We start from the raw sequence: 27,300 nt of genomic DNA, 5'->3' as shown, positions 1-27,300 counted from the left end.
ACCATAACATTAACAAGGCCTCCTTCAGAGAAGGGCAGCAACGCTAACTTCCCTACCATGAAGAGACGGTTGTTCAGCCTCACTGATGCTACGCTCGGATCCTGCTCAATTTGCAAACAAACTTAAGCCCTGTAATGGGCTTGTTTTAACTGAATGTTCCATCTGTTATCTTCATAGCACACAAGAGAAAAAGGAACTGATGGGCTTGATTTAATATCAGATGCAATTCAAATAAGCCGAAGAGATCAGGGGTTCCAGTGTATGGAAGAAACTGTAAGACTTTTTGTTTAGACTATTAACTCGTGCACAGAAAATTCTGCATTTTTTCTGCCTCTTTTACAGATAAACATCTGACATGGACCAAATCTCTATGAATATTTATTTTCCGGTAAGACTTGTTTGTATCCTAACATTATTATTTTTGGATACTATATGCAAAACACTACTCGAGCCTCAATGGGGTATTAGAAATCTGAGTGTGAGACAATCAGAACTTTGCGTCTCAACATAAGTCACTTTTCTTTCTGCAGTTTTAAAGAGAAAAATATTTAGAGAATGCCTTACGCTAAATGAAGCTGTTCTGAAATGTTTGAATGAATGTTTGCTGGTTGAAATCATTGATAGCAATGAAGTAGAAACACTTAGATGTGTTTGGAACTTAACAGATTGACTGATTCCCCTGTGAAGAATCAGTGAAGTGTCACCTGCTCTGCCCATGTGAGAAGCCGACAGCAAACGCTCACCACAACGCAGCAGCATAGCCAGAGCTGTAAGAAAAAATAATAATAATAAAAGAATAAAACAGACCAAAAAAAACAGCCCCTTTTTACTAGTTAGTTACATAAAGGATCAGACATGAATAACATTCTTCCGGACAGTTTTGGTTCTTAACGTGTTTGCATGGTACAGGGACCTTTGATAAATCTGTCCTTTTTACCACTAAGTTTGCTCTAATGGAAGTAAACCTTTCTGGAACTATAATTGTGTTATGTTATATTCTTTATGCTACCTTCCATCTTCCACACTGTGAATATAGGGCACTGAACAGAAACTAACTACTTACTGAAAATGTAAATTCACTCATGTTTTTCTAGAGTTTTACCTTGTAAGAGTAGAATGAGGAAGTCCTAAAAATGATCCTAAAGCTACTCCTTATTTTTAGGGAGAAAAAAGAGAAAAAAAAAAGGAGAAAAAAAAAAAGGACAGAAAAGTAGTCCTCCTGTAAGCAGTCAGATTTTAGTATATACATATTTAGGACACACAACAAATATATTCATTTGGCTTCAGGACCATTTTTGTTTAGTTTGTAGGATGAAAATGGAATATTGTTACAGCTACACGCTATAACTCTGGTAGGCTTAAGACGTCTAGTATTAGCAGGTATGCTTGGCAATTCCCTCCTACTAGTAGCAAGGGGATATCTGTAAAACCTACAGATTTTTCAGGAGAAGGAAGGAGGAAGGAGAGAGTCTTCTCTTGGCATCCCTTAGAAACTAAAGCTGAAGAGCAGATTTTTTTTCCAGCTTCCTTAGGAATTGACATAGAGGTTGGTGCTATCACAACAGCTCTTGCTCTGCAGAACAGCAGCAGAACACGGTGACACAGATTAAACAAAGCAAACATTATCTTCAGACTAATCTAAAATACCCTGCATACAGCATGGATGAAGTACTCCTCTCTGTATTGACTCAGCAGTTGTCTGACCAGTAGCAGACAGTAAAGTTTACAGCAAAATTATATTCCGGGCATAATTTTTGCTCTTTGACCTTGCAATGAGTCAAGCTATATATATATATATATATATATAAAAATATATATATATGTTATATATATATATGTTTTAACATTATACAACATTATAAAACATAACAAGAAAAACTAACATCTCTTAAAAGTGATTTGAAGACTCGGATTTCCTTCCTTATTGGGGAGAAAAATTCCTTCGGTTCAGTTATTTTATAGGGTTTGCTTGGTCAGTACAATTCTGGTCACACAGCTCAGTCTTTTCTAGCTTCCATATCAGGCTTTATATCCCTGCACTCCTGCCTCAGAAACAGGCTCGAAACCGGTCCCAGGTCTCACTCCAGGCCTATTCCAACGCGAGGCATCGCCAGGCCCTGCCTGAAGGGCACCAGGTACCTGACCCATCCTAGCTCCCCAGCAGGATTTCCTGACTGAAGCAAACGCTGCAGGAGCTTTGCCTTGGAGACTCTTCTTCCATCGTGCAGTCTGGATTTCCCTTGGATGCAGATATCCAACAGCTCCCACAGGCTCTGGGGAGACCCCAGTGCCGCAGCACGCGGCAGGCAGGGCCGCGGCCCGGCGCGTAGCATCGGCCTCTCATCCTGCAGCTGCTGCCTGCGATGGGGGAGCCAAGGCGTCAACAAGGGAGGACACAGGTCCTGGAGGCAGGTGTGGTGCACAGGAAACCCGGGGGGCAGAAAAGCTCCTCAAAGCCTCTTGGTAACAAAGAGGATGGGCAGGGAGAGGAGAAAAAAAAAAAAAAAGAGAGAAAAACAGGGTTCTGCACTGCTGCGAGCTTTGTACTTGTGCCACACACCTAGTTCTGCCCCTCAGCTGCAACAAGCTGACGAAGTCACTATAATCAGTCTGTAGCTCCTCATGTTATAAAGAAAAACTGAGAAGGTTTCCAAGTGAGCAGAGAGGGTAACACAAAGCTCTACCTTGTGGTATATCTGAGCATTCTATATCCTATATGGACAGTGTTGTTCTTAAGCATTAACCATAATTCTTGACACTCTGACAATTCCAGATTAGTCTTTTTGACACTTTGACTATTCCAAATGGAATACTGACGTAGCACATCTGAGAGTTATAAAGAAGTCCTGAACTCCGTTCAATTAGAGGAAATTGAACTTAAAAGGCTGCATTCTATGAAGGTTTTTTCCTATATTCATTAAAAATGTAGTTTTAGTATTATCAAAATTATTATAAAGATTTATTGACAGTAGCAATAAACAAATACTTTTTCAGAACAAAAATTACACCAGAAAACAGGCTCAAGTCATTTTTGACAAGCTAGCTGTAAAAATGCTTATACAAACAGGAAATCACAAAGGTCATGTTTAGAAATTCAAGAGACATCATGTCTTATTAGATCACCAAAATAAGCAGTTATTGTCTTCAGTTTGTTATTGAGAAAATTCTGTTCTATTTCAACTTTCCCTCCTGGCCCTGCTAAGGAAGCAACCTAAAAAAGAAAGAATGAAAAGCAGTCAATGTACATGAAAAAAGTAAAGCAAAACTTTCATTCATCTAAAACACTGCCTAAAGCGCATCTCTGCTGTATTAATACTGGTGATGGTATTTCTTGTCATCTAATACCTCTAGTTTTTAATTCGTGTCATTCTCTGCTTACAGAAGTGGTTAGTGGTTTTGTCACTCAGTTTCCCCACCCTCCAAGACATGAAAGTAACAGGACTTCAGTAACAAGATAAATCGCCACTGCTCAAAAGCTAGAGCACTCTGTCACCCCTGGGTTTACTGCAGAGGTGCTTTGGGAAACCTTGCTGCTTGCCTTCAACAGCAAAGAGCAAGCTGCAAATTGTGCCAGGAAAGTGTCAAAAGTGCAAAGTTTTTTCTTTTATTTTTGTGGGGAGGGAGCAAAGGACATGTGAAAATGAGACTTAAAGCCAGGAAGTAAGGGTTGCACCAAAAAGGGCTGCGCAAAAAAAAAAAAAAAAAAAAAAACCACACAGTATAAAGGTCCCACAAATCAGTTGAAGGATTTTTGTTGCCGTGGTTGGTGGGTGCATTTGAACCTCAAACTGTGCTCAGGTAAAACCACTGGCAGCGGCCAGGACCGGGGAGCGGGGCAGGCAGCGAGAGCTGGGCCGCATGTGCAGGGCCGGCGGCCCCAGCCTGGCCCAGGCGCAACCGAGGGCGCCACTTTCCCTCCCGCTCCGGCCTGCGGGATCGGGTGCGTGTTGGGAAGAGCCTCTGTTCCACATGCCAAGTGGATGCAAATCGTTTCTGTGCAGCCAAAACCTGATCAGGGTCCACAAACCTGCAGCAAATTTTAACTGATCCTCAAACCCGCGAGTCCCCGGTACAGCAAGCTGTATTTGCAGTTTTAGCTGGTATCACTAACACTTGTCAACTCCTCTGAGACCCTGCAGGTTTTAAATAAATATATTGAACTTCCTCTATTTTACTGTAAGCTAAAAAGACCTGCGTACCACTGAGAGGAAATGACAGATTAATCCATATTGTACTTTGAACCTCTACTGACATGCCCAGAAAATTACCACACTTATCTGAAACAGGTGTTTACTTTTTCTTTTAATATTTGCAGACAAAAACAAAGGCAGGAGCAGCCTCCTCATCCTTCAGTTTAATGCTAATAAGGAAAAAATCTCTATGTTCTTGTCAAAAAGGAACCTGCCACTTAAGTAAAAAAGCAGAAGCTGGCTGGTTTATAAATAGCACAGGAATCTGAAACTGGCAAGGGATCAGGAATGTTAATTTCATGACTTATCTTTTCTTACTTGAAATTCTAAAAGCCATTAACTTGGCAGAGGAATTTACACTTTTTAAGAAAGAGACATTAATTTTGTACCTTTTATTACAAATAAAAGATGGAATGACCATTTCAAAAAACCTTTAAATGCTTTTATTTTAAAAACTATATTTAAGTCTAAAATATTAATTGGATTTGTCAATTTAGTAATACTGAAAATACTTTGTAGGGGTTCTGTATGCCTGAATTTCAGGGCACAATTTGTAGCACTAAAAGCGTGTCTAAGCAAAACTAATGCATTCATATTAAATAACTATTTACTAAACCTTCACTTTGCAGACCAAATACAGGAACAACTGCTATGCTGCTCCTTCTTCTAAGACATGGTATTTAGTGAAGGACAGCTGGGAAGTCCCATGCGTTATATCTTTTTAAGGCTTTTTGGAGTTTAAAGGCTCAAAGTATTAAACGCAGGATAATGAAGACTAATTGAAAATGACTACTAAAAATATCTGAAAACCTAAATGTGACAAGTTCTAATGAGTACATAGGCATAAATTTCATAGGGAAATTAAGATTCAGTACAAAAACCTCCAGAATGCCATGAACTATATAGCTTTCCTCTTGAAATCCTATTAGCTCAATACTAATTTCTCAGCTTCTCCTATTAACGGGAGGTCCAAACAAATAAGCTGGGCTCACTAAGAAGGTGCTCGTCACTCAAGTGGAACAGCCGACATTCAGAGGAAAAAATTGCAAATACTTTGCAGCAGGCTTCACTCCTAAGTTACTGGAGGTTGCAAATTTAATTATGCACAAGTTGCCAGCCTGAAAGTTTTCCTCAGAGAGTTCAATGAACCCTGACAGCTTAACGAGGCAAAAACTGCTGTACAAAAAACCCTTATATATTAAATTGGTGGAGGGACACCATCTAAAAATAACAAGCAGATTTTTTTGACAGTGTTTTGAATAAACAAAGGTGCTCATCTATTTTTAGAAATATCCACATATAACTCCCATTCTTAAAGTGAATTACAAGGAAGAGTATGGAAAGACTTCTGAAGTTACTAAAAAAATTGAACTGGACTAATCCAAAATTTTCCCTAGTTCCTTCCCGTGCTGATCTTCACCTGTGCAGACACTCACCAGACTCCTCTGTTAAAACACGCAGAATCCCTTGGCTGGGAGTCCCTCCCCTAGGGCGCCAGGGAACCAGAAGTGCAAAACCTCCCTGGCCACCTCCTCACCCTGTCCAAAAACCTGTATGCAAGTCCCCACTGCCACCAACTCGCCCTTCTTGTTCCATTCAGTAATTCTGAACTTTCCACACTCCTCCCTGTGGAGAGGGAAAGGAAGTAACTTCAGTTAAGAGCTCTGACGCCCCTCACCTGATGCTCATTTCCTAAATTCAAGGACTATTAATAGAATTATTCTACAGCTACGGAAACAGTCACACAGCACTAAGAATCCAGACAACAAGTCTGATACTAAGTTTAGTAAACGTCATCAGAAAAGAAACATGAAAAGGCAAAGGAGCATGGAAGATTATTTCAGAAGCACAAGTGTCTGAGGGCGTAAATTTACTTTATAATGTTCAGTTATACTGTTGAACAGAATTCTCTTGATGATGCCAGTCTGTCCCTTCAAAGTTTCCTGGGCTACAGGAAATAAACTTTTTGTCTAATTAACAATACAATAACAGTAATAACAGTAATAACAACAACACAATAACAGTAACTCATAGAACTGTAACTCATGTCACTTTAGCCAATACCACTAAAACCAGGAAAAAAAGAAAAAAGAAAGAAAAAAGGAAAAAAAAACCCAAAACCTCAAGTTTAGGGAAAAACCCTCAATTCGTGTTGTTTGGACTCAACATGGTAGAACTAGGGCAGTCATGCTCTCGGGCAGTATTTTTGCCAGCCCACACTCTGGTGAATAAAGCCATGCTACACAGCTGCATTAGCTCTGACAGGCTAGAATATCTTTAAAGCTTGAGGTGGGCAAGCTAAATTTCTGCATTTGAGTACTATGAGTTTTGGGAAGATTTAAAACCAGAAGTGTTACTCTGACAGTGTATAGGATGGTGGTGCAGGGGTTATGTTATCTTTCTCTTTGCTCAAAGATGGAAAATGCCCGCAAGTGAGATGGGCTGGTTAAAAGAGGAAATTAACACGACAGCTGCAGCTTTCTGCTGCAGCTACAAGTTTATGTTCTGCTAAGAAAACATCAGCCTACAAAATACATCTACCCTTTACCTGTCAACTCCTGTAATACTCGAGCATTTTACAAGCAAAGTCCAATTAATTTAAGATTAGCTCCTGGGGTCTTCCTGCTTTGCTCGCCTTTACATTCATTCAGGAATAAACACAACATTGCTTAGAAGGCTGCATTTCCCTGCGCCATCAGTCGCAAATCGCACCCAAAAATCACAGCTAAAGGGAAGGATCCAGAAGTACCGTAACACATCAACCTTCTATCACTTATATATTATTATATAGCACCACTATAATCTATTTCTTGATTAAATTTTTTTCCATGCATAATTTTGTTAAATTGTCTATCTGGCATGGTTTTCTGCAGCTGCAGTAATACAAGTGGAAAAAAACAAGCAAACAAGAACTCCAAATAAGCAAAAGCTCAAATTTTGCCTATCTTTACACTCTTTGTTGATCAGTCATTTGTTATAAATGGAATTTCAAAAAGAAACACTCACTTTTTACATCTAGGAGCTAGAGTTTCAGAGCAAGGCTGTTGTTTCTAACTGCCTTCTCTCAAAACTATTAAGATAAATGGGAACAAAAGCACTTGTTCTATATGTATTCTTATGACTATCAGGCTAAAAAGCAGACTAGGCAAAGTAATTACGGGGAAAGCCAATTATTTGAAGCATTGGACGACAAACAAAGGATATTGTATTTCTTATGACAAATTTCGGAACACAAAACAGAGCCATGAGCCCAACATTAGAAAAGCAAAATTTCTAGCAAGGACAAAGTACATTCTACTAAATTTTAAACAACTATCACGACAAGGAAAGTCTCCAAAACCTACCCAATTTGACCACTTGCCAAATGTGCAAATAGTAACTGTGTACACAAAGCTAAAAATACAGAAGCAGGAAGAAGTCTGGAAAAGTAACAGGTTTAAAAAGCATTAACTGTGCACAAAAGCTAACTAAAATTTTTGTCATCTCTCTAAGCTGCTTCAGTTTTTAAAACCAGATGTCTTGAGTGAATAAAATTCAGCCTGGAAGGCTTTCCTAGCCAGAACCGTTTTACGTATCTAGGCAAAACAAACAGGACAACTGATAAGGCAGCCTGTGACTTACTAGTGGCTGACAATAAGCAAATCGCTTAATTTGAGAAATGTTTACAGTTTGCATTACTTTCTTGGTTTATGTAGTTCTACTCCATCAGTAGAAATCATGTGGGAGAATACACAGAATCACAGAGCAGTTGAGGTTGGGAGGGGCCATAAACAGTATTAGCGGGGTTGCAAACCCCACGCCAGCCTGTGAACAACCTGCTGGTGCCGCAGCGTCCTCCCTCGCAGAGCCCAGGTCACCCCGTGGGGCCGCAGTGACACGCGGCACACGGCAGCGTTCGCCCCGCGCCGTCGTAGCGGCGCCGCTGCTGCGCCCGCGGTAACAGAGCCCATCACAGCCGCCTCCGCGAGGCCACGCGCTGCAAAAGCTGCATCAGCGCCTCTCTTCTAGCCACTTGCAAAGGCAGTTTTGAAGTGGGCTCTTTCATCCCTCAGAGTGATGTGGTTGTGGAAAATGTGGATTGAAGTGCTACAGTCTTATCTTTGAAAAGAAAAAAACCCACACCCCCTGCCCCTAGCCTTTACTCAGCCTTAAAGGATAGAACAAGACTTTTCTCAGCACTGGCTTAAGCTAAAACCCCTGAGGGTTTCTCTGAAATGGTAAGCACAGGAGAAAGCTCTTCCTGCAGATACCGAAGTACCTAATATCTGCATACACATAAACACTTCTCAGCCTGAAAGCATTGGGCCTGTCATGGTCTTCCATGCGGGATTTCAAGCACAAGTGTCTTTCACCTGCCAGCATTACACAAGCTACAACTCATGTGCGCAGCAATGACCAGCTAACAGTTCTCCCAGCAGTAAAAACTGTGTTAACAATTTACTGCAGTAAAAGGTTAATGAAGAAGTAATACTTTAAGATGATTAAAAGAAAGCAGAATATTATTCTTCGAAACGAAGAGGAAATTTTGCAAAAGATTTAGTAGCAAATCTAACAGGAAAAGGCATTCTTTTCAATTAAAAAAAACAGGAATAATATTAACATCACATTATGAAACAGGAAAAAAAAACAAAAGGGCTCCATCTCTAATAAAATATATATATTAAGCAACATCAGTTTAAATTAACATCATTAATTGTCATCAGTAAGTTTTCAACTATCAAAGTTTTTCTTAAGGTTCTGCTAGACTTCACGTTACTAGCAAAGATTTGCCCATTTAAATCAGAATTACATTTGACACTTTGATCCCAAATTATTTTCTACTGCTAAGGAATTCCAAGTAGTGTTGTGTTTTTTTTTTTTTTTTTTTTTAAACATACCATTGGCGGGCAAACACACCATTGGCAGCTCTCCCCAGAACTACCTTTTTCTTTTTAAAGAATGTGAAAAAGATTAAAAATAACTCACGTGTAAAGACATGGCAAAGGGATTGCTATTAGCAAGGATGTCACACATAGTGAAGCATTAATGCACCTCATAACAAAACTTTGTATTCTTACATATCTATATAATGGTTCCTGAAGATTTGTTAACTGGAAAGAATGCTTTATAAAAGAATGATTTGACCTAAAACTAGACCTCTATACTACAAGTTCTGGACAAGTATAGGAGCATGAGCAAAGCGATTCAACGCAATCAAGGGAAACGTTTCAGATTTCTTGTAAATGCATCAGCCACATTTCTCCTGGCTTGCTGCTCCCTCTCGAGGCAGGAATAAGAAAGTTTTTTCCTCTTCTTGACCTCAGAGAATTTCAGTGCAAGTAAAGGATTATGTTCTCCCTACAAGACTAGCTCTATACTAATAAAAATAACAAAATTGTAATAGAAATCGTGTGGAACAGTATTGTTGATCTTGCCAATGATAAAGCAATGCACAGCATCCTCAGAACCACCGAGGTCAAGATTAGCTACTACCTGCTTTCACATTAGTGTTTTCCAACATTCCCTGTTCCACATTAGCTATCCAACTGTAGAAGTAAGCATGTTTATTCCACTAGATTTGCACCACCATAACTAAAGGCTAAATAATAATTTTACTATAAGGTTGCTTCTAATTGCTGGGCATTTATTTCTATTTGGGCTCGATCGGTTGAGCTTGATTCTATTGAGCTTTACTGGTTGGACAAGTGAGCTGACACTGATACACTAGCTGGTACAGTCAGTGTAAATGCCTTCCTGGAGGTTTGCAATGACACTAAAACAGCTTTTAAATCAATTTTAATTGATAAAACATATCTTGCTTGCAGAGCCAAAGCCAGCTAGTGAGGCTAGGCAAAATACTTAAATCTGATCCATTGCCACCTTATAAGTGTATTAGGCTGCCTAGTCCTGAAGGCTAGGGAATTGCAGCTAAATTCTCTCTGACTTGCAGCTCAGCGTGAAGTCAAACTGTGGATACACATCCAAGATTATTCAGAGCACACCAACAACATCCAGACAAATGGCCTGGGATCCGGGCGAAGCAAAAGACTCAGCTCCCAACCACATAGAGGTGCTGAGCTGTTCAGCACCACTAAGACCAAGGTATTCCTGGACATTTGCAGAATTGCAGGCTCTTGAGGGGAGCTAGAAGATTTCAGCAACACACCAGAGGAGAGGAAGCATTTGTAAAAATCGGCACAGGACAGATGACTGCACTCTTGGATGCTTTGGTGGGAACAGAGGTGAAATTCAGATGCCTTTGTCCACGTGTAGATCTAGCATCAAGTGCTCATGAGCAGAACAAAAGCCTGGTAAGCTGGCTCTTCTTTGGGCGAATAAAATGCTTGATAAAATGCAGTGGTTAGCAGTCAAAACTAGACAAACTCTGCCTAAAGATAAGGTTCCTATTCAGAGATTCATAAACTATTTTGACTTTTTACCAGCTTAAAATATAAAATGCAGCCAAATAGTCACCTGCTGAGCAAAAGGCACTGTGTACAGAGTGTGTGCACACTGCACCATACATAAGTCATGTGAATTTTAGCCTGTTTTTCAAGTCAACTGTCTGGCACAGTCTGTTCTGCAGAACAGATGTGGCCTGAGACCTCATCTGCTGTAGGTAAGATAGAGCTTTTGGAAAAGCAGGAAATAATTTGGGGAACTTCTATGGCCTCCATATATCAGGTGATCAGAATATCTCACTTCTCCCTTCTGTGCTTAAAATCTAAAAAACATAATTAACATAGAAAATATACAGAGGAAACTAAACCAGACACTCAGGGAAGTGCTAAAGTCATATAATTACTTTCAAAAAAATATTTGACTGGAATATTTCTGTCAGTACACAAATGACTAAATTTAACATTCTGCTTCAATAAGCTTAGCAACCAAGCAGGTATAATTTTTTTTAAAACAAAGATTTCTAATAAAAAAACATACACTAGTGAAACCAATTGTGTTTATGAAGTCAGTGATAAACTAACTCATGTGACCACTTCAACACAAGCAGTTCATATGTAACCACATATCTGTGTGGACAGCATCAATCCCACTTCTAAAAGCAAGACATTTGTCTCTTGAGAACCTACTGATCTACCTATCAAAATAGTATTTCAGTGATTACCTGCAGCTTCTCCATAAACTGAAAGCCATGAAGATTTAGAATGCTGCACCTTACCATAATGAGCTAGTTAAAATAAATTATTTCTATTTATCAATAGTATGTCTGTCCAATTCACACAGAAATATACTGGCTTTGGACCTTCTATACTTGAAGTTCATGCTCTGTGAAGGGACAATATCAAAATCATGGAAATAATTCACTACTCTTACTTATCGTGTCAGAAGTATTGAAACCAAGCTTTAAGAGGAATATACCCAGTTCAGTCTAATTTGGGCCAATACCTGCGTTTTGAACCAGCCGAGCTTTTTATAAGTCATTAGCAACCCACCTGGTCGATGTCTGCGTTCCGAGGCAGGAAATACACAATGTTGTTGGTGATCATCTTGGAGAGCCTGAAAATTTCAAATGTAGAAACCAGTAAAGGAAAAAAACACAAAAACAAAGGCGAGGGAGAAGTTGTTTTAAATCCACACATTTTGAAAGCACGCCTCAAATTCAGCAACATTTAAGCAAATAAATTTGTAGCTAGACTTTTTCGTGTGCAAGTCATACCATTCCACAGCATAGGAATTTATATTGTCCAAACAACAGAAAGTCTCTTTGACCACTATTGCCTCGTAAAACTAGAAAAGCAACTACACTATAACTCATTTTGCTATATACTATAGACCTACTATACTACATAAACAGCACTTTATATTTGAAAATAACATACTAACACCGCCACTGAATGAGAGCTGACCAACACTGTAAATAAATCACTTGTATTTTATGCATTGAGTGAAAGGATTAGTATTTTGTCTACATTTTCCTGTGCTTTCCCAAGTCACAGGCAAGTGCTGTAATTTAAATAGTCTGAAGAAACTATTTTAAATAAAATGTGCCCTTCATTAATTGAGTAAAAATGGAATTAATTGCAAATTCATAGCTCATGTAACTTTGTTGCCTATAGATACACACACCATGTGTCTACCTGATGACATCAGTATATTTTCATAAAACATAAAGGAGTTAAAGTATTCATGCATGTGATGTCCTTAGGTTATTAGAAGTCTTCAAGAGGTTTCCCCCCCCCCCCCATTTATGAATAACTGACACAGTTTTTAAAGCATAGCTTTTTCCTTTTTCCTTAAGGAAATCAACTTCATATAGCTGAGGTCTTGCAGGGAAGTGGGGGCTAAACAAATGAGACACATCTGCAATTTCAAGTGCAGTTAATAGCACTGCAAGTCAGCCTGTTGGAGAGACAGAGGGAAAACTCTCTGTAAACGACTGGGAATTGTGGCTACAGACACACACAAATCAAAGGATATCCATCGGGACAAATCATAGTTTGAATATCAAAGACTTCAGCAGTGGCATAGTCAGGCCCTCCCCACGGAGGGCTCAGAAACACGACATCTGCTTTGAGCTGGGCAGCCAGCACCATGAAGTCCCCACAGATGAACTCGATGTGCTCTGCCACACCATACACTTGGGCGTTGTTCCGTGCAAGGGTGAGTTTCTCAGGATCGATATCAATGGCGATCACTGCAAATCAAGGTGAGAGGAAACAAGCTATCAAATTGTCAGACAGGCGCTACCCAATTGCCAAAATAAATTATCAGAATAAAGATGTTCTTGTGTAGCAACCAGATACAGATCACACTGATGATGTACTTTTAGGTTTGTAGTTTCAACATTTACAAGTCTGTTTCATCACGCGGCAATGGGGATTATTCCAGTTTTGCAATAGAAATCAAGGCATGCTTCCTCAGAGGGGAACAAGCTCCCCCAACTCTGCAGCAGGTTTCACAAACACTGCCAAACCACTGCACTTACAAAACAGCAAGGGGAATAACCGAGTCAAGTCTGGGAGACACGGTTGCTGTTACAAAGCATTTTTTTTACCCCCACTGACAGGCTATATTACAGTTTGGGATGTCATACATGCAATACCCTGACAATCCCATCTCAGCTGAAGTGGATAGGTAAGGGGGTTTTTGCCTATGGGAGGAAGTTCTCCTCTCTTTGATCTTGGTAGAAGCAAAACAACTTAAGCTGTGTTGTCTAGAAACCTACTCTTCCCATTTGTTAAAAGCAAATATTTATCTCAGGGCCTACCACACTGTACTGTAAGCAAAGCTAAAAAGAAATCTAATACAGTACAAGAGATGGGATTCAAGGGTAGTACATCATCACAGAAATATAATTTAGCCAGCAAATATAAAAAGAGAAATGACATTCGGAAAACACAATGGATCATAACCTACCAAATTTGATGCAATGCAAACTATCATGTTTCTTGCTTAGAAAGCACTCAGAAGTGTAAAATGAACTAATATTTTCCACCAGAGTGTTTGAGGAGTATAAAATATCAGGTAGTCAGTGCTACAATGTCATGATTCACATGATTTCCATTAGATGGCAACAGGAACTTAAACTAAGCTAAAGTATCAAGTCATCACTTTTCTGTATTTGATTCTGCTATGTCTGCATATTATCCCATTAAGCTGTTTTAAGCTCTACTCACACGTAATTTGCTTTTGAGTATATACCCTCAGCTTAACTGCTGCGGAAAATAAAAAACTTTGTGGTGTCACTGCAAGACTGCATTGCTAACAGAACTCAACCGCTACCAACAGTCTTCAGAGCATCCCACAAAGTGTAACCATGTAAAAATAGCTCTGACAAGTCCAACACATTTAACCTTATTTAAAACACAAAAGCAGTTTTATAGGTCAATTCTAAAACCATAAAGATTATATTATGATTCTGACAAAGCAAAAAGCTTTTCGCTTCTTCAGAATCATTAAAAAAAGGAAAATAGGTGTACAAAGTCCACATTTACATCTTTAGGGAAAAAAAAGGAAGGCTGAAAAGTGCTACATGCAACACCTACTTACCCCTTTTTGAGGTCAAAGCAAATTGAATAGCATTTCCTCCAACTCCACAAAATGCATCCACTATAATGTTGCAGTCGAATGACTGACTGACACGCACTGCAATGTGTTCAGCTATTTTCTCAGGAGTAACAGAAAACCAGCCCTCTGCAGAGGAAAGGAAAGTGTTTGCAGCTTATTTCAAGGTCACCTACATAAAAACTCCAATAACTCCCTTCTCTCTCTCTCCTTCCCCTCACCCCCCCACCCCAAAAAAGCAAATAAACAAAAATACCTACACAGATGAAGACTAAACATTAATTATAACTATTTTTGCTTAGCACACTTGGCCAGGAAATTACAGGCTTTCAAGTTGCTGAGCACAACAGTCAATAGAGCAATTTGCTAAGTATGCAACGTCTGAAGTGAACAGATATGCCAGAAATTCAGCAAAACATTTGCTGAACTAAGTGCTAAAGATCATGGCTTATCAAGGACAAGCCCATTGAGGCAGCCCTGAAGAGATTTACATATCAGCCACAATTCCACTCCATAACAAACAGAACCAGAAATACATTCTCCCACACCTGACACCAGTGATATCTGGTCCACCAAATAATCTACATGTTTATACAGGGGTGTACTGAAAAAGAAAAGCTTAAAAACAAAAAGAACCTCCCCTCGCCACTTCCACCCCCCAACAAAGCAGCAATCCTAATTGCTCATTTACTTATGAATTAATGATTTGGAAACAATTTCCATGTAAGCATAGAAAAGAGTAAGCTTAAAAATGACTGCTGAAAGACTCTGCATGCTAATAGGACAAAATTAGGAGGCTCAGCAGCGTATTTCAAGTTTCTACAAAACAATCATAAAATATATGCATATTTTATGCCAGCAAATTTCTGAGAGTCCCGACAAGCCTAATTTGGGAGCTCCACGACCTGTAGCAAACATCAGGACTAACACAAACAGCAGTGTCCCATTCTGAAAGAGCAACTTAAACCTGAGTGTTTTGCTCATCTACTCACTGGGTCATGGTATTTACTCAGAGGTGCAAACAGGCATTTGTAAATGCTCCTTTTATTAAAAAAAAAAAAAAAAAAAAAAAGGAACAAATTTTAAGAAAGGTCCCAGGTTTGGATACATCTTATACTACCACTCTGCACACTTAATACTAGACACACCTCTATCTAATTTAATTCCCTCATCAAACCGTGAGAACAGCCTGTAACGTTGTGCCCAGTACTTGGCCAACTCGGGATCAGCAGCAATCTCAGCAGGAATATCTCCCGGTGTGATTCTTTTCCTTCTCCTCCTTTTTTTCTGCTGCTTCTCTGCAGTCTTTGTTTCACCTACAACTGGAAACACTGCAAAAGTTAACACGTACTGGTCTCATAGGCTAGGAACGTAATTAGTAGGTAGAAAGGTGGTAAGATGTAAAATGCTGAAGTTTAATCAAGAAATTCTAGCAGTGGTGTTTTTGTTTAGCAGATTATGCAGGTCAGTGGCTTAAGGAGAATAAAAAAAGTCCCTAAATAACAAGGGGAAAAGGTCATCTGTCTTATCTGTCACAGTCCTGTACATCACAAGACATTACCCCTTATTTAACAGTCTCTACACATTAGATACCTTCTTCAACTGATAGCAGCAAATGCTGCACTGAATAAAATGGATCACAGACCAATTTAAAGTCCATATGTATACAAAACAACAAATCTGGACAAGAGTTTTACACTAGAAATTCATGGAATTGAACTAGTGTGGGAAGACAAAACTATATGTAGAAAACTGAAAAAAATACTCTGTTTTCAGATTACAGTGTTAAACAGAAATGTTCATGCTGTAGAGGACTTTTTCTCCTAGAAAGCAATAGCAGCACCATATCCTCCCTAAAGACTGGAATTGAACAAAACCCAAAAGTCCATGCATTTACCTGAAATTAATTACCCTTAAAAGAGAAGAACAGGATATAAAAAAAAAGGACTAAATATTTGTGCATAGGACCAACAACGGCTGTTTATCTACAAAGAATTGCTTTTAAATAAAAGACCTGGGATGTTTGGTGCTTCACGAATAAGTCAGTTCCACCGCTACAGTTCTAAGACAGCCTCACTACACAGAACTTGGACTAAAGAACAGTCTCTTTGAATAAATAGAATAAAAAAAGGCAAAGTAAAGCTCCTTTCCCAAATTACTACATGCATTCCATCACCAATGCATTTCCAGTCTGCAAGAAATAGACGTACCTTGGCTTACATCTTCTGTTTCCACCCGAAGATAATCTGGAATATCCAGAGAGACCAACTGCCTTCCAGAATCACAAGTCTCCCTTTCCACATCCTGGGAATCAGTGCCATTGGCCGGGATTTCTTTTGTTTCCTCTTTGAGGTTATTCATTCCAAGTTCACAAGTAACCACAGTGGAAGACTGCGGTTGGTGTTCTTCAGCATTCAATTTCACGTTCTGTGCAGTAACACTTTCCTGATCCTCTGAGCTGCTGTCTGTAGAAGATTTGTCTACTTTATCCTGAGGGATGGCCTTCTGGGATACAACTTCCTCCAGAGGTTTAACAGCTTGCTTTAGGAACAGCTCTACCTGGAATTGTCAAATCAAAATTAGACTGTGCTGTTAACCAGGTCCAAAAATATAGGTTATATCCATGGCAGGATGCTTTTGACCTACCACATGTGTTTTGAAAAGAGTAAAATACTCACAGACAAAATATTCAGAAGCACATATGAGTTCTTAACTGCTCCCTATGTTCAATATTTTCAAAGAACTCGTCTATAGAAACTAGACACCAGCTATATGCAAAAGAAACTCCATGAAATCAACCAATAAATGCAGCAAATCATTCAAATTAATATATGAAATAAATATAATTAAATTTGCCAACACAATTGACCAAGATTATTACCTTTTAATTATCTTTTCTCCAATCTGCATTCAAAAATGACATACTCTGCCTTACAGCTTCAGATAAACAGGGAAAATTAACTTCATACATTACAGTTTCCTCACCTCCAAAATGCACCAAACAATTTATGTATTAAAACATTTCACTGCACAGTAGAAAATTCACCATTAGAAGTTCATCAATGAGATGTTGGTTCAAACTCTTCAAAACTGCATGCGGACACTCACTTTAAACATTACTATCACTCTGTGTGACACGAGGCCTATGGCATCAGGATGATTTCCTTACCAGAAGGTATGAGGAAACTTTTTTCCTCCAAATAAGTATTAAAGTTTTCCAAGAACTATATTGGTTTTGGATGCACGATGGCAATGGTCAAGCTTTTGATCAAAAATTGTATCAACAGGATTTCAATTCAGTAAAATTCCAGCCCTGGGGCCGGGGTGCCAGCCCTAAAAAACAGTATTTTGTAATCATGTATTAGTGAACGCCAGGCACCCCAGGAAAATGCGAGGTAATGCTTAAATACCAATGTAACAGATTTTAAAGATTCTTCCGCTTGTGTTACTAACCTCTTAAGAAAAAATAAAAGAATAGAGGTGAAAAATACATATAAGTACTAAAAAAGAAGTTGATGCCGCTATACAGTGTTACAGAGTAGAAAGGATCAGGACTAAATAAGAATTGCTGCAAGCCTACAGGATGAAAAGCCCTTCCTGACCTTACGTCAAATCACTTATTTGAGTAATTGACACGTGAAGAAGTCGTGTACTGCTCCTCTTCCATAAAAGGAACCCTGGAAAAAACAGTAATATGGAATTGCACTAATTCATATTTGTACATATGTTTTTCTGTTTTCCTCTCACTGCTGAAATGCCAGCACTAACAAGTTCCCTCAGATGTCATTTTAAACCAAAGACGATTTTACTGACTACAGAAACCTCTAAAAGAATGATAACCCAGATACTAGGAATGACTTTCACATAGCTTCAACACTGAGCTCACACTCTTCTTGATATATTGCCGAGTGTCCTGTAATGTCTTCCCACATACACCCTATCCTAACTACTCTGCGCTAAGGAAAAATCCCAAGGATGCAAAAGCATAAAGAGCACTAAACTGACATTTAAAAATGTCAACTGCTCTGTACAATTATTTTTTTTAATTTTCGTAATTCAGCACAGCTAATGGAAACGTTAAATCACTGGATTACATAAAGAGTAACAATTAAACCTACCTTTTTCAAAGTTTTACTTTTTTGACAAGATGTTTTTTCAGGTTCTTCTGGAAAGAAGATGTGGGTGTTTTTGCTTTTTCTTGGTTTACGCATGTCCAAAAATCTGGACTTGAGTTTTACATTTTTCTCCAGGTACTCCACGCTTCGGTGGGTGAAATCTGGAATTCCACCATACCTGAAATAAAAAGAAAGGACTGACTGTCACCTTAGCTGGCCAATTTCTAATCTGGAAGCTTTAACATGAATGTACATGCCTGGAAAATACGATTTAGACTACATTTTCTCTTTATAAGCAATTTATGCCCCCTAAAAATTCTTTGAAAATAAATACAACTTGCAATAGCTGCGGAGCAGACATGCCTTCATGAGCACTGTTATTTTTATTTATTATTATTGAAATCTATACATATACTAAGTAATTTATATTGGCAATGTCTTGCAGGATCCCTAGAGCTCAGCTCCAGTTCTGGACTTTACAACGTTGCTTCTGCAGCACTGATCACCCTATCTGTATGTCATGCCATTGAAAATGGCATTTCAGTGGTCAGTACACTGGCAACATCATATTAACTTGGCAGCTGATCTCATTCTAACACAGCAAAGTTATGGTTTAAGTTCACAAGACTCCAAATGGAGATCATCAGCAGTCAAGGCCTTCAGTTGCTTCTGACTTAAGGTAGTGGGGTAAATAATACTGGAATGGTGGGTCTGCTATTTAAGAGATACTTTCTAGACCAATTTAATTCATAAAACAGTACTTCTGCTTCAAAGCACTCTTACTCTTCTTTAATTTACCTCCATAACTTTAGCTCTTGCCCTTTCTCTCCTTCCTCCTCTTCCTCCCCACTTCCCTCCTTAAAGGCTTACAGTTTATTAAGAGCAAAGGTTAATTTTGAGAAAAAATGCTTTGATGTGAAGATATGCTCAATTTCTATTAACAATTACTTTTGTCCTGTGCCACACTTGAAGCCCAAAATAGAACAGGTTTCCTCAGGATCTTCCATCGGATTCTCATCCACATCCAGCTCATGACTAGAAAAAACATGCAGATGAAGAAAAGTTTTTTAAAAAAAAATCACTTAGTTTAAATATATGCCACTACAAAACTTATCTATACAGAACATTCACATGCTCACTTCAGTGAGATCTACCACTCCTGAAACCACACAGGCAGGTAACACCATGCAGACAAACACATTATCTTTTTACCCCCACTCTAAGAATGTACATTCATCTTCAGGTGTTATAATATTCCAGGCAGTCTGAATTACTTCTCACAGCATTTAACACTAAGTCCGACTCAGAACTGGAGAAGGTAAATTTACCCTATTTCCAGATTACCTTCATCAACTATTATCCCCCGTTAACTATAATATTATCTACCTAATATCTTAAATCTAGTATTATTAATCCTATGCTGACAGCTTCTTTGCAAAATATTGTAAGACAATAAAGTGACACCATTATAAGTTAATTACTCCATCCCTGCCTACAGCTTTGAGATTGTAAATAAGGGAGAAAAGAATAAGAGTCATTCCTACATCCTTTGATATTATAACTGTATTAAAAAAGAGCAATGACTGAGGCAAGGCAGAAATTACCTATGATTTCCAGAGCACTATATTGTTGACAACACGTAATTCAGTTGAATGATACACATTTTTTAATATTGTTCTCATATTTTCTATACTAAATAAAGAAATTATTTCATCCAATTTATAATCTTATCTCCTTCAGGGGTACAACAGCTGCAATGTTACATTGCACAGAACTCAGTATCAAGGCCATACATTCTTTTTTAATGCAAAGGAAGAAGAGAAATAACAACTGCTTGCTGTCAGGTAAAGTGATACACAGTGATAGAGGGTCAGATGGTTTTGCACTGAAGTGATACTTGACAAGCCCAGTAGAAGGCTCTGGGCCTTCCTGCATTTGAGAAAATAAAACACGACTTGCCCTCTCTTGAGCTTGGTACGTCTGTTTTCAGGAGGCTCTTCCTCTTCATCTTCATTCTTGTCACCAAGCGGCAATTGCTCTTTGTCCTTCAAGTTTGATTGATATGAACCCTGTGAACCTGAAAAGGTAGATAAGATCAATCTCTTCGCTAATACATTCCTTATCTTCCAGCCCTAAAAGCATATTTGGACATCTTTCAAACAGTTATATTGTCTAACTTCCTAAATCTGATAAATACGATATCAGTGCCAAACCACACAAATCTTTATTTTGCTCAGGGAGCCAGCACAATACAAGCTCCCACGAGCTTGGGGGGGTCTTAGCAGTCCTAAAACGACCCAGCTTTCTAATACCTCAGCTCTCCAAGAAGGATCGAGTATCTGCAGAGTACAAATTACAAATAGCTTCTTTGTGTTTCTTAAATTTTGTTTCCAGTTGAACAGCTCTTGAAGATTTTCACATACTTCTAATAGAGGAGGATTCCAATGTCTTACCTCATTTCTTGTTGGAAAGGAGATTTTCCTTCCATCTCTCCCACTCTAACTCTACTGTAAGATCAATGTGGGAGCACGACTGCTCTTCCCTTCCATGGACAGTCACTAGCAATTCACTCAAAGGTCTCTCCATCAAACTGACATCAAGATGCTGACATACTCCATTATTTCCCTTCAGCAGAAGAAACCACGCAACAGTCAGGAAAGATGTTACTCTACTGCTTGCAGGGAACACTGACTGCTTCAACTGGCAGATAGACTGCAGCACTCGCATTCGTTAGCACTAGCTGCACACTGATGAAGTTTGGCTTATAAAGGTGACTGCAATTGGCTGGCTAATTAATGACTTAATGTTGGAACAGTCCTCTGGAAGTCATCTGATCCACAGGATATTATGCAACAAAAGAGTTTATTTACAAGTATGGTATTTTTCAAACAAAAGGTAAAAAGAAACAGAACTACTTTTTTTTTTTGTAGATTTACAGATTTTTTTTTTCCTCCTCAAAAAGTTGACCCTAAATAGGTCAGATTCACTAGAACATTAACCTGAACTTTCTCTCTGGTCATCTGAAATAAATGAGTAAAACAACAGATCAGTAAAGATGCAACTGTAATGTCAATACTAAGGGGGGGAGGGGGCGGGAAGAAGGCAATGCCACTATTCTCCCACTACATTTTGATGATTTATGATAAAGATGTTTCATTAAGATCACTTCTGGATGAAGAATACATTCACTATACAGGTATGACAGGAGAGATCTTTCACAGAATCAGAGGGAAGAAAAAGCAATTAAATACTTGATCAATCAACAAAAATGCTCAATCCATATTTTTAAATGACATAGTAAAGCACCATTTTGTTTTTAAACACATTCTTTTAGAGAAATACCAAGAGAAACGATTTTAACTGATTCTGTATTACCTGATTGGTTAATAATTGTATTGTCATTGGAGGCCCTCCTTTTCCTGGTTCCTCCATCACATGGCTCCTTTTGGCTTGAAACAGAAGAACCCTGGTTTTCACTGTCAGATGAACAATGCTTTTGAGGATCATCACAGGTAACTGCTGGAGCTGCCCTGCTCTGCTCCACTTCCTCCGAGTTCAGATTTATGTTAGAGATCCCAGAGATAATTTCGCTGTGGGGCTCAGCACTTGAAGCAGGTGCTTCCTCACTTCTGATGTTAGGCGGAGACAGCTCCAGGTTCAACACTTTACACTCAGCATCTGGGCTAACAAAGTCCATTTTTCCCAAAGGATCAGTGTCCTGGGTTACACCATTAACCTCCACACCGTTGTTGCATGAACTCTCTGTAGTCCATCCTTGACTTGTCCAGTACTGAAACTGTCCCCAGTAATACCAGTACAGTTCCCTGTAATGCTGCTCCCACTCTTCCTGGGTATCAGGACTGTTCCAAGGCTCAGAGTTTGCTGTGGCCTCAGACAACTCTTCATGCTTCTCCAGCCAGCTCTGCCAAAGAAGGCCCTCTCCATACTCACTCCAGTATTTCTCCCATTTTTCTTTAAGCTCACCCTGGAAGGCATCATGAATAAGAATTTCTGGACTTTCACAGTTCCCTTCATTTATAACCTGAATTTTATTCCCCTCTTCACTTTGCTCTGAAGCTAGGGCTGGCTCATCAGAAATGGATTGGTTACAGTGCTTTTGCTGCAACTCTTTTTTCTTTTTCTTCTTCTTTTTCATGATCTTCACGTTATTTCTCTTTTTACAATTGTCTATTGCCTAAAATATAACAAAAAGAACATATTCAGAAGCCTGTAACATGTATGCAGTCTTCCCTTGTCCCTCTAAGTACATTTCTGCCTCTGCTGTAACCCTCCCTCTTGCCATAACCCCACTGTAACCTTTCTGCCTTCAAAAGATTCAGCTATCAGTGTTACAAGGATCCTAAACCCAACTTTGATATGGCCCAGCTGCATAACATTGACACACTTCTGAAAATGCTGTGAGAACATGAGTAAAAAGACAAGACATGACAGGTAGAATCACAGACTCTGTTGAGATAGAAGACATTAGTAGCTATCCTTGTATCAATCCTTATTTTTGTTGCACCAACAAAGACACAAGGTGGACTATAAAGAAACTGGTTTCAGAGAACTGATACTAGCCTTTCATTCATATTCCTCATTGTCATGTTAATGCAGACTGCAAAAGCACAGTGCTTAACAGTAGCCTAATAAAAAAGTATTATTTTGTCATTCAAGTTCTTTGAAGTATATTACTATGTACGCAGCAACACAAATTACATACTCTGGGTTTAAATTCAGATACCTAGAACACCTATTTATGTGCCACTGTTTTAAATAAAATCCAAGTTTGTCCTATTCTTTTACTAACTTCATCAGGTGACAATCCCAGAGCACTCTGCCCCAAAGTACCTTTTCACCTCTAGGGAGCTCTACACCGTAAAGTGGACAACATGGATACTGCAAGACTTCCTTTCATACAAGCACAATCTAGTCTTCCTCTACAGCTCGACTGCTCTCCTCAAAAGGCAAAGCACCCAAGTCTCATTCCAAGCTTTGAAAAAAAGTTCCATTCAATACTTTGAAAAGCCTGGCTCTCTCCATCAGCGATACGGGGGGAAAAAAAATAAAAAATAAAAACCAAACAAAAAATACCCAGCTTTATATTTTTATCCAAAGATAGATGCCGAAAGCAGAGATTGTTAACGCCCACACTTACTTTCGTGAGTACCAGTTGTCCCAAGATAAATGTTACTATCAGCATTTTTTAAGCTAGTTCTTTTTAGCAGCAAGAGCTACAGAGGCAGAAACATAAAGCACAGTCAACATTTAGTTAAACTGATAGATAATTTTTACAACCTGGAGACCGCAGTGCTGCTATGGCTATGTTGCTAGAAGTGCTCAAGCCAGGCAACTTAAAGCCAGCTCAGCTGCCTTCCCACAACTGCTGTCTCAACAGCAACTGAAGGGCAGATGTACCCTTGGCTTTTGCAGCTTCAAAGCAGAAGTCTTACCACAAAATCTCTGCGAGTTGACTGCCCACCAAACTGAAGAGGCAACCCCAGACTCTTCATAAGCTCAGCCTCCGAGTCTAGTTCAGCTTCTTCTTCCAATGCATGATTCGTGCCCGCCTTTAATGTTGTATTGGGATGATCGTTTTCTTCCTCAGATGCTCCTATGAACAATTACATGAAATATAAACACAATCTGACTTTGGTACTCTAACAAAGCAGTCTGGCTACAAAAATCATCAGAAATGCCCCTTAACCTCCTTTTCCTACTTGCAACTTTCCTATTTAAGTTTCTAACAGATATTTGAAACCTATTAATACATATAGTATCTTTCATCCCTTGATTTAGCTCATCAAAGCAGCAATATTAATACAAATGCATTTTTTTAATATATTAGTTTTGGACCCAAACATTACTGCAGATTTGATATCGCTTGATAATAAAAACTTAAGGTTTTTTGGGGGTCAACATATATATACTGCTAAATTATCAGAGACCACAAAGCTCCTTTTTAAATGATTACTTTCACAAGAATTCAGTCATATATCTACAAAAATGTGGTTCAGATTCTGCTTTTTCTCTCCATTCACATTTTCTCCATCTAAGCAGCACTATTCTCTCAGCCTTAATAGAGAGTCCTTTCTGGGGAGACTTCCTTCTTTGAAATAAAACAACTACACTATGGTGGAGCTGGCAAGATAGTAATAGAAAAACAGATACTGAAGAAATTATGTTCAGACAGGCAGATGTGAGAATGCTGCAGACAGAGCAAGGGAATGGGGCTGAATTTGCCACAGCATTGCCCTTCCAGAAATACAAGGATGCTGAGCAAGAAACCAACTCCAATGGTCCTCATTGCACACTCCCCTGTGTGCATGGGAACCTCAGCTTCCCCATCGGGACCGCTGTTTCTCCTCCACGTTTGGGAGCAACTCTGCTGCTGAGCAGATTAATCAGTAAGAACTAACATCCTAAACAGGGCAGAAGCAACAGGACAGTAGTGCCCCTAGGCCACCCAGGATCCACAGACCCTCACTTACATAAGTTTTTCTTGAGTTAGGGGAGTAGAAGCGATTACTTGAGAGCAGGTCAGGCACTTGTGAGCCAGCCTGCTTTCTACAGGTGGGAGGCTTTCAGAGCTAGGGTGTCTGTGGAGAGGAATAAGCATCACACACACCTCTCCACATCAAGATTTTAGTAACCTGCGAATCACAGTTTAGAACTTACATAATTTTCACCTGTCCCCATAATCAAAGTTGTGGAAACAAGCCAAAAATATGTGTTGGCAGTCACCCAGTCCTGCTGCACCTTAGATAACCAAACACAACTATTTTTAAGCATCACTGCACATGTTATCACAGTGCATTTCAGCACCTTACCTGTACTATAATTGTCATCTTTGACATAGAACCCCTTTAATCCCAGTTTATATAATCTTCGATCTCTGAAAAAAAAGGAAAAAAAAATCACTGAAGCAGATAATCATCAAAACAAAAGCAGAGGAAAAAAATGGGATTTTAAGGACTGAAGAACTATGTAAAAGGCCAATATAAGAGATGACCGGAAAATGCTGTTGCTACCTGGGGTACTTGGGAATCAGTCCAGACCCAAGAAGGATTCCACCTGTCACTTTTAACATCCTCAGTCCAAACCTGCCCCCAACTGTGAAAAGGCACGCTGGGTTCCTGCGCTTTCGCCAGACATCACACACTTATAACTGAGCCCCCGTTGGGCCAGCTCTATCACCCTGTAGTTGGGAAATTTCTCCTTTATGGCACAGGGTGCCTCAAACTCTTTTTTTTCTGCAGCTCGTTCACTGTCCAGAGCTGCTCGCAGCTTGTGGCCACTTCCAGGGCACAGAAAACCCATCCCAACACACTAAAACCATGTAGACGCAGAGCTGAAACGGCAGTTTGCGCACCGCAGCGGCAAAGGTGCTGCTTTAGCGCATGACAACGGGGAGGAAACTGCTTTTCCTGGACGAGGGCAGAAAGGCCCAGGCGCGCAGATCTGTTCCGGGCGCACACGGGCCCCGCGCCTGCTCCAGGCCGCGCTCACCGAGTCCACCGCAGCTTTGGCGTTTTTTAATTTCACGTATTTTTATTCTGCCAGCGGCTACTGTTTCAGCGCGCGGAACACACGGGCTTGCAGCGCCCCTCGCGCTAAGCTCGCACCCTCGCGCCCAGCGCGGCTCTAGCCGCGCGCACGGCCTCCCGAGGAGCCGCCGCGGCCAATACTCACTCGACGAAGGCGCGGGAGCAGAGGCAGCGGATATCACCGACCGTGCCCGCGCGCAGCAGCAGCTCCGCCACGCGCCGCGCGCGCCCCGCCGCCGCCTCCACCACCATGGCCGCGCAACGGCCGCGCCGCCGGAAGTGACGCGCCACGCGGCCCGCCGCAAACAGCACCGCCCGCCCCCGCCCCAGCGCATCAGTCCCCGCCCCCCTCGCCCTAGACCACGCCCCCGCCCCGGCGGCCCCGCCCCCCGCGGCCCCGCCCGCCCCCGCGGCCCCGCCCCCCGCGGCCCCGCGCCGCCTGGCGGGGGCGCCCGCGTCCCGCTGCGGCCCCGGGTCCGCCGGTTCCGTCAGTCGGTCCCGCCGTGCGCCCGTGCGTCCCTCCGTGCCCCGCTCCGGCTGCCTGTCAGGCTCCCACCGTCACGCAGGCCTCGCGCCTGGCCGTGTGTCAGTCAGTCAGTCTGTCCATGAGCCCGAAAGGGGCATCTGTCCGTCCGTCCTCTGTGCCAGTCAATCCGTCTGCCTGCCAGTCCGTGCGTCGGTCAGTGTGTCCTGTCAGCCCGACCCTCAGTCAGCCAGTTTGTCTATCACTCACTCCATCCATCAGTTTCTGCGTCCATCCATCAGCCCGTCCATCTATCAGTTCCTCTGTCCCTCAGGCCGTCTGTCCCCACCTCGGTCCCTGTGCAGTAAATCTTCCAGTTAATTTGCACAGTGCCCACAGAGGAGGTTGGTCTGTGAGGAAGAGGAGGAGGAGGAAGAGCAGTGCCACCATCACAGCCCCGCTGTGCCAGGCTGGGTGCAGCAGTTACGGCTGAAAGGGGCAGTTTTTCAGTGCTCCCACAGAGTGAATCCATTAAAATGCTCCCCAAAGCTGCTGAGCTTCGCTCCAAGAGTGCGATTGAGGGTTCAGCCCCTGGCACCTTCCAGTGACTCCTGCCTTCCCCCAGGACCTCTTGACAGGTCCCTTTGCCTTTCTAGGCCTCAGCTACCTCAATGATAAAATGAATAATTGGACTCTGGAGAGCTTTAGTAGAAATGTCTGTGTCAGATTTTGCTGATTTAGCTGTAATTATATTATTTCTCATGCTTTCAGTGACTCCCTAAAAGGACTATTTGCATTTTGATGGTGTTCAGAAAGGAGGGTGGGAAAGGATATTGCAACAAAAATCCAAAAGAAAAGACGCTGCAACAAAAATGTAGCAAAACTGGGAGTAAGGATCAGGGCTGGAGTGGCTGAGCAAACACTCTGAAGTGGTGCTCAGAACAGACACAGGTAAAAACAATAATGATAAGTTGAGCAATGCT

The 27,300-nt window shown here is 40.6% G+C and overlaps 1 protein-coding gene across 1 annotated transcript; it reads right to left on the bottom strand.

Annotated features, from left to right (window-relative positions):
* Positions 1-2,942: 2,942 nt before the first annotated feature.
* TGS1 (trimethylguanosine synthase 1) lies at positions 2,943-26,120 on the bottom strand. The gene is made up of 13 exons (XM_088540127.1): positions 26,000-26,120; positions 25,138-25,202; positions 23,761-23,921; positions 21,683-22,502; positions 20,267-20,384; positions 19,256-19,342; positions 18,311-18,485; positions 16,403-16,751; positions 15,341-15,514; positions 14,178-14,321; positions 12,606-12,822; positions 11,621-11,699; positions 2,943-3,211 (listed from the first exon to the last, which is right to left on the bottom strand). Exons 1-13 carry the CDS (start codon positions 26,104-26,106, stop codon positions 3,095-3,097), a joined length of 2,613 nt encoding a protein of 870 aa, XP_088396253.1. The 5' UTR covers positions 26,107-26,120; the 3' UTR covers positions 2,943-3,094.
* Between the last annotated feature and the right edge of the window lie 1,180 nt (positions 26,121-27,300).

This window comes from Tinamus guttatus, unplaced genomic scaffold, assembly GCF_059628265.1.
Source record: "Tinamus guttatus ecotype Peru unplaced genomic scaffold, ASM5962826v1 Tinamus_guttatus_pri_ptg000056l, whole genome shotgun sequence".
NCBI classification, from domain to species: domain Eukaryota; kingdom Metazoa; phylum Chordata; class Aves; order Tinamiformes; family Tinamidae; genus Tinamus; species Tinamus guttatus.
Note: the sequence above shows the minus strand (reverse complement) of the source record. Positions and strands in the feature narration are given on the sequence as shown.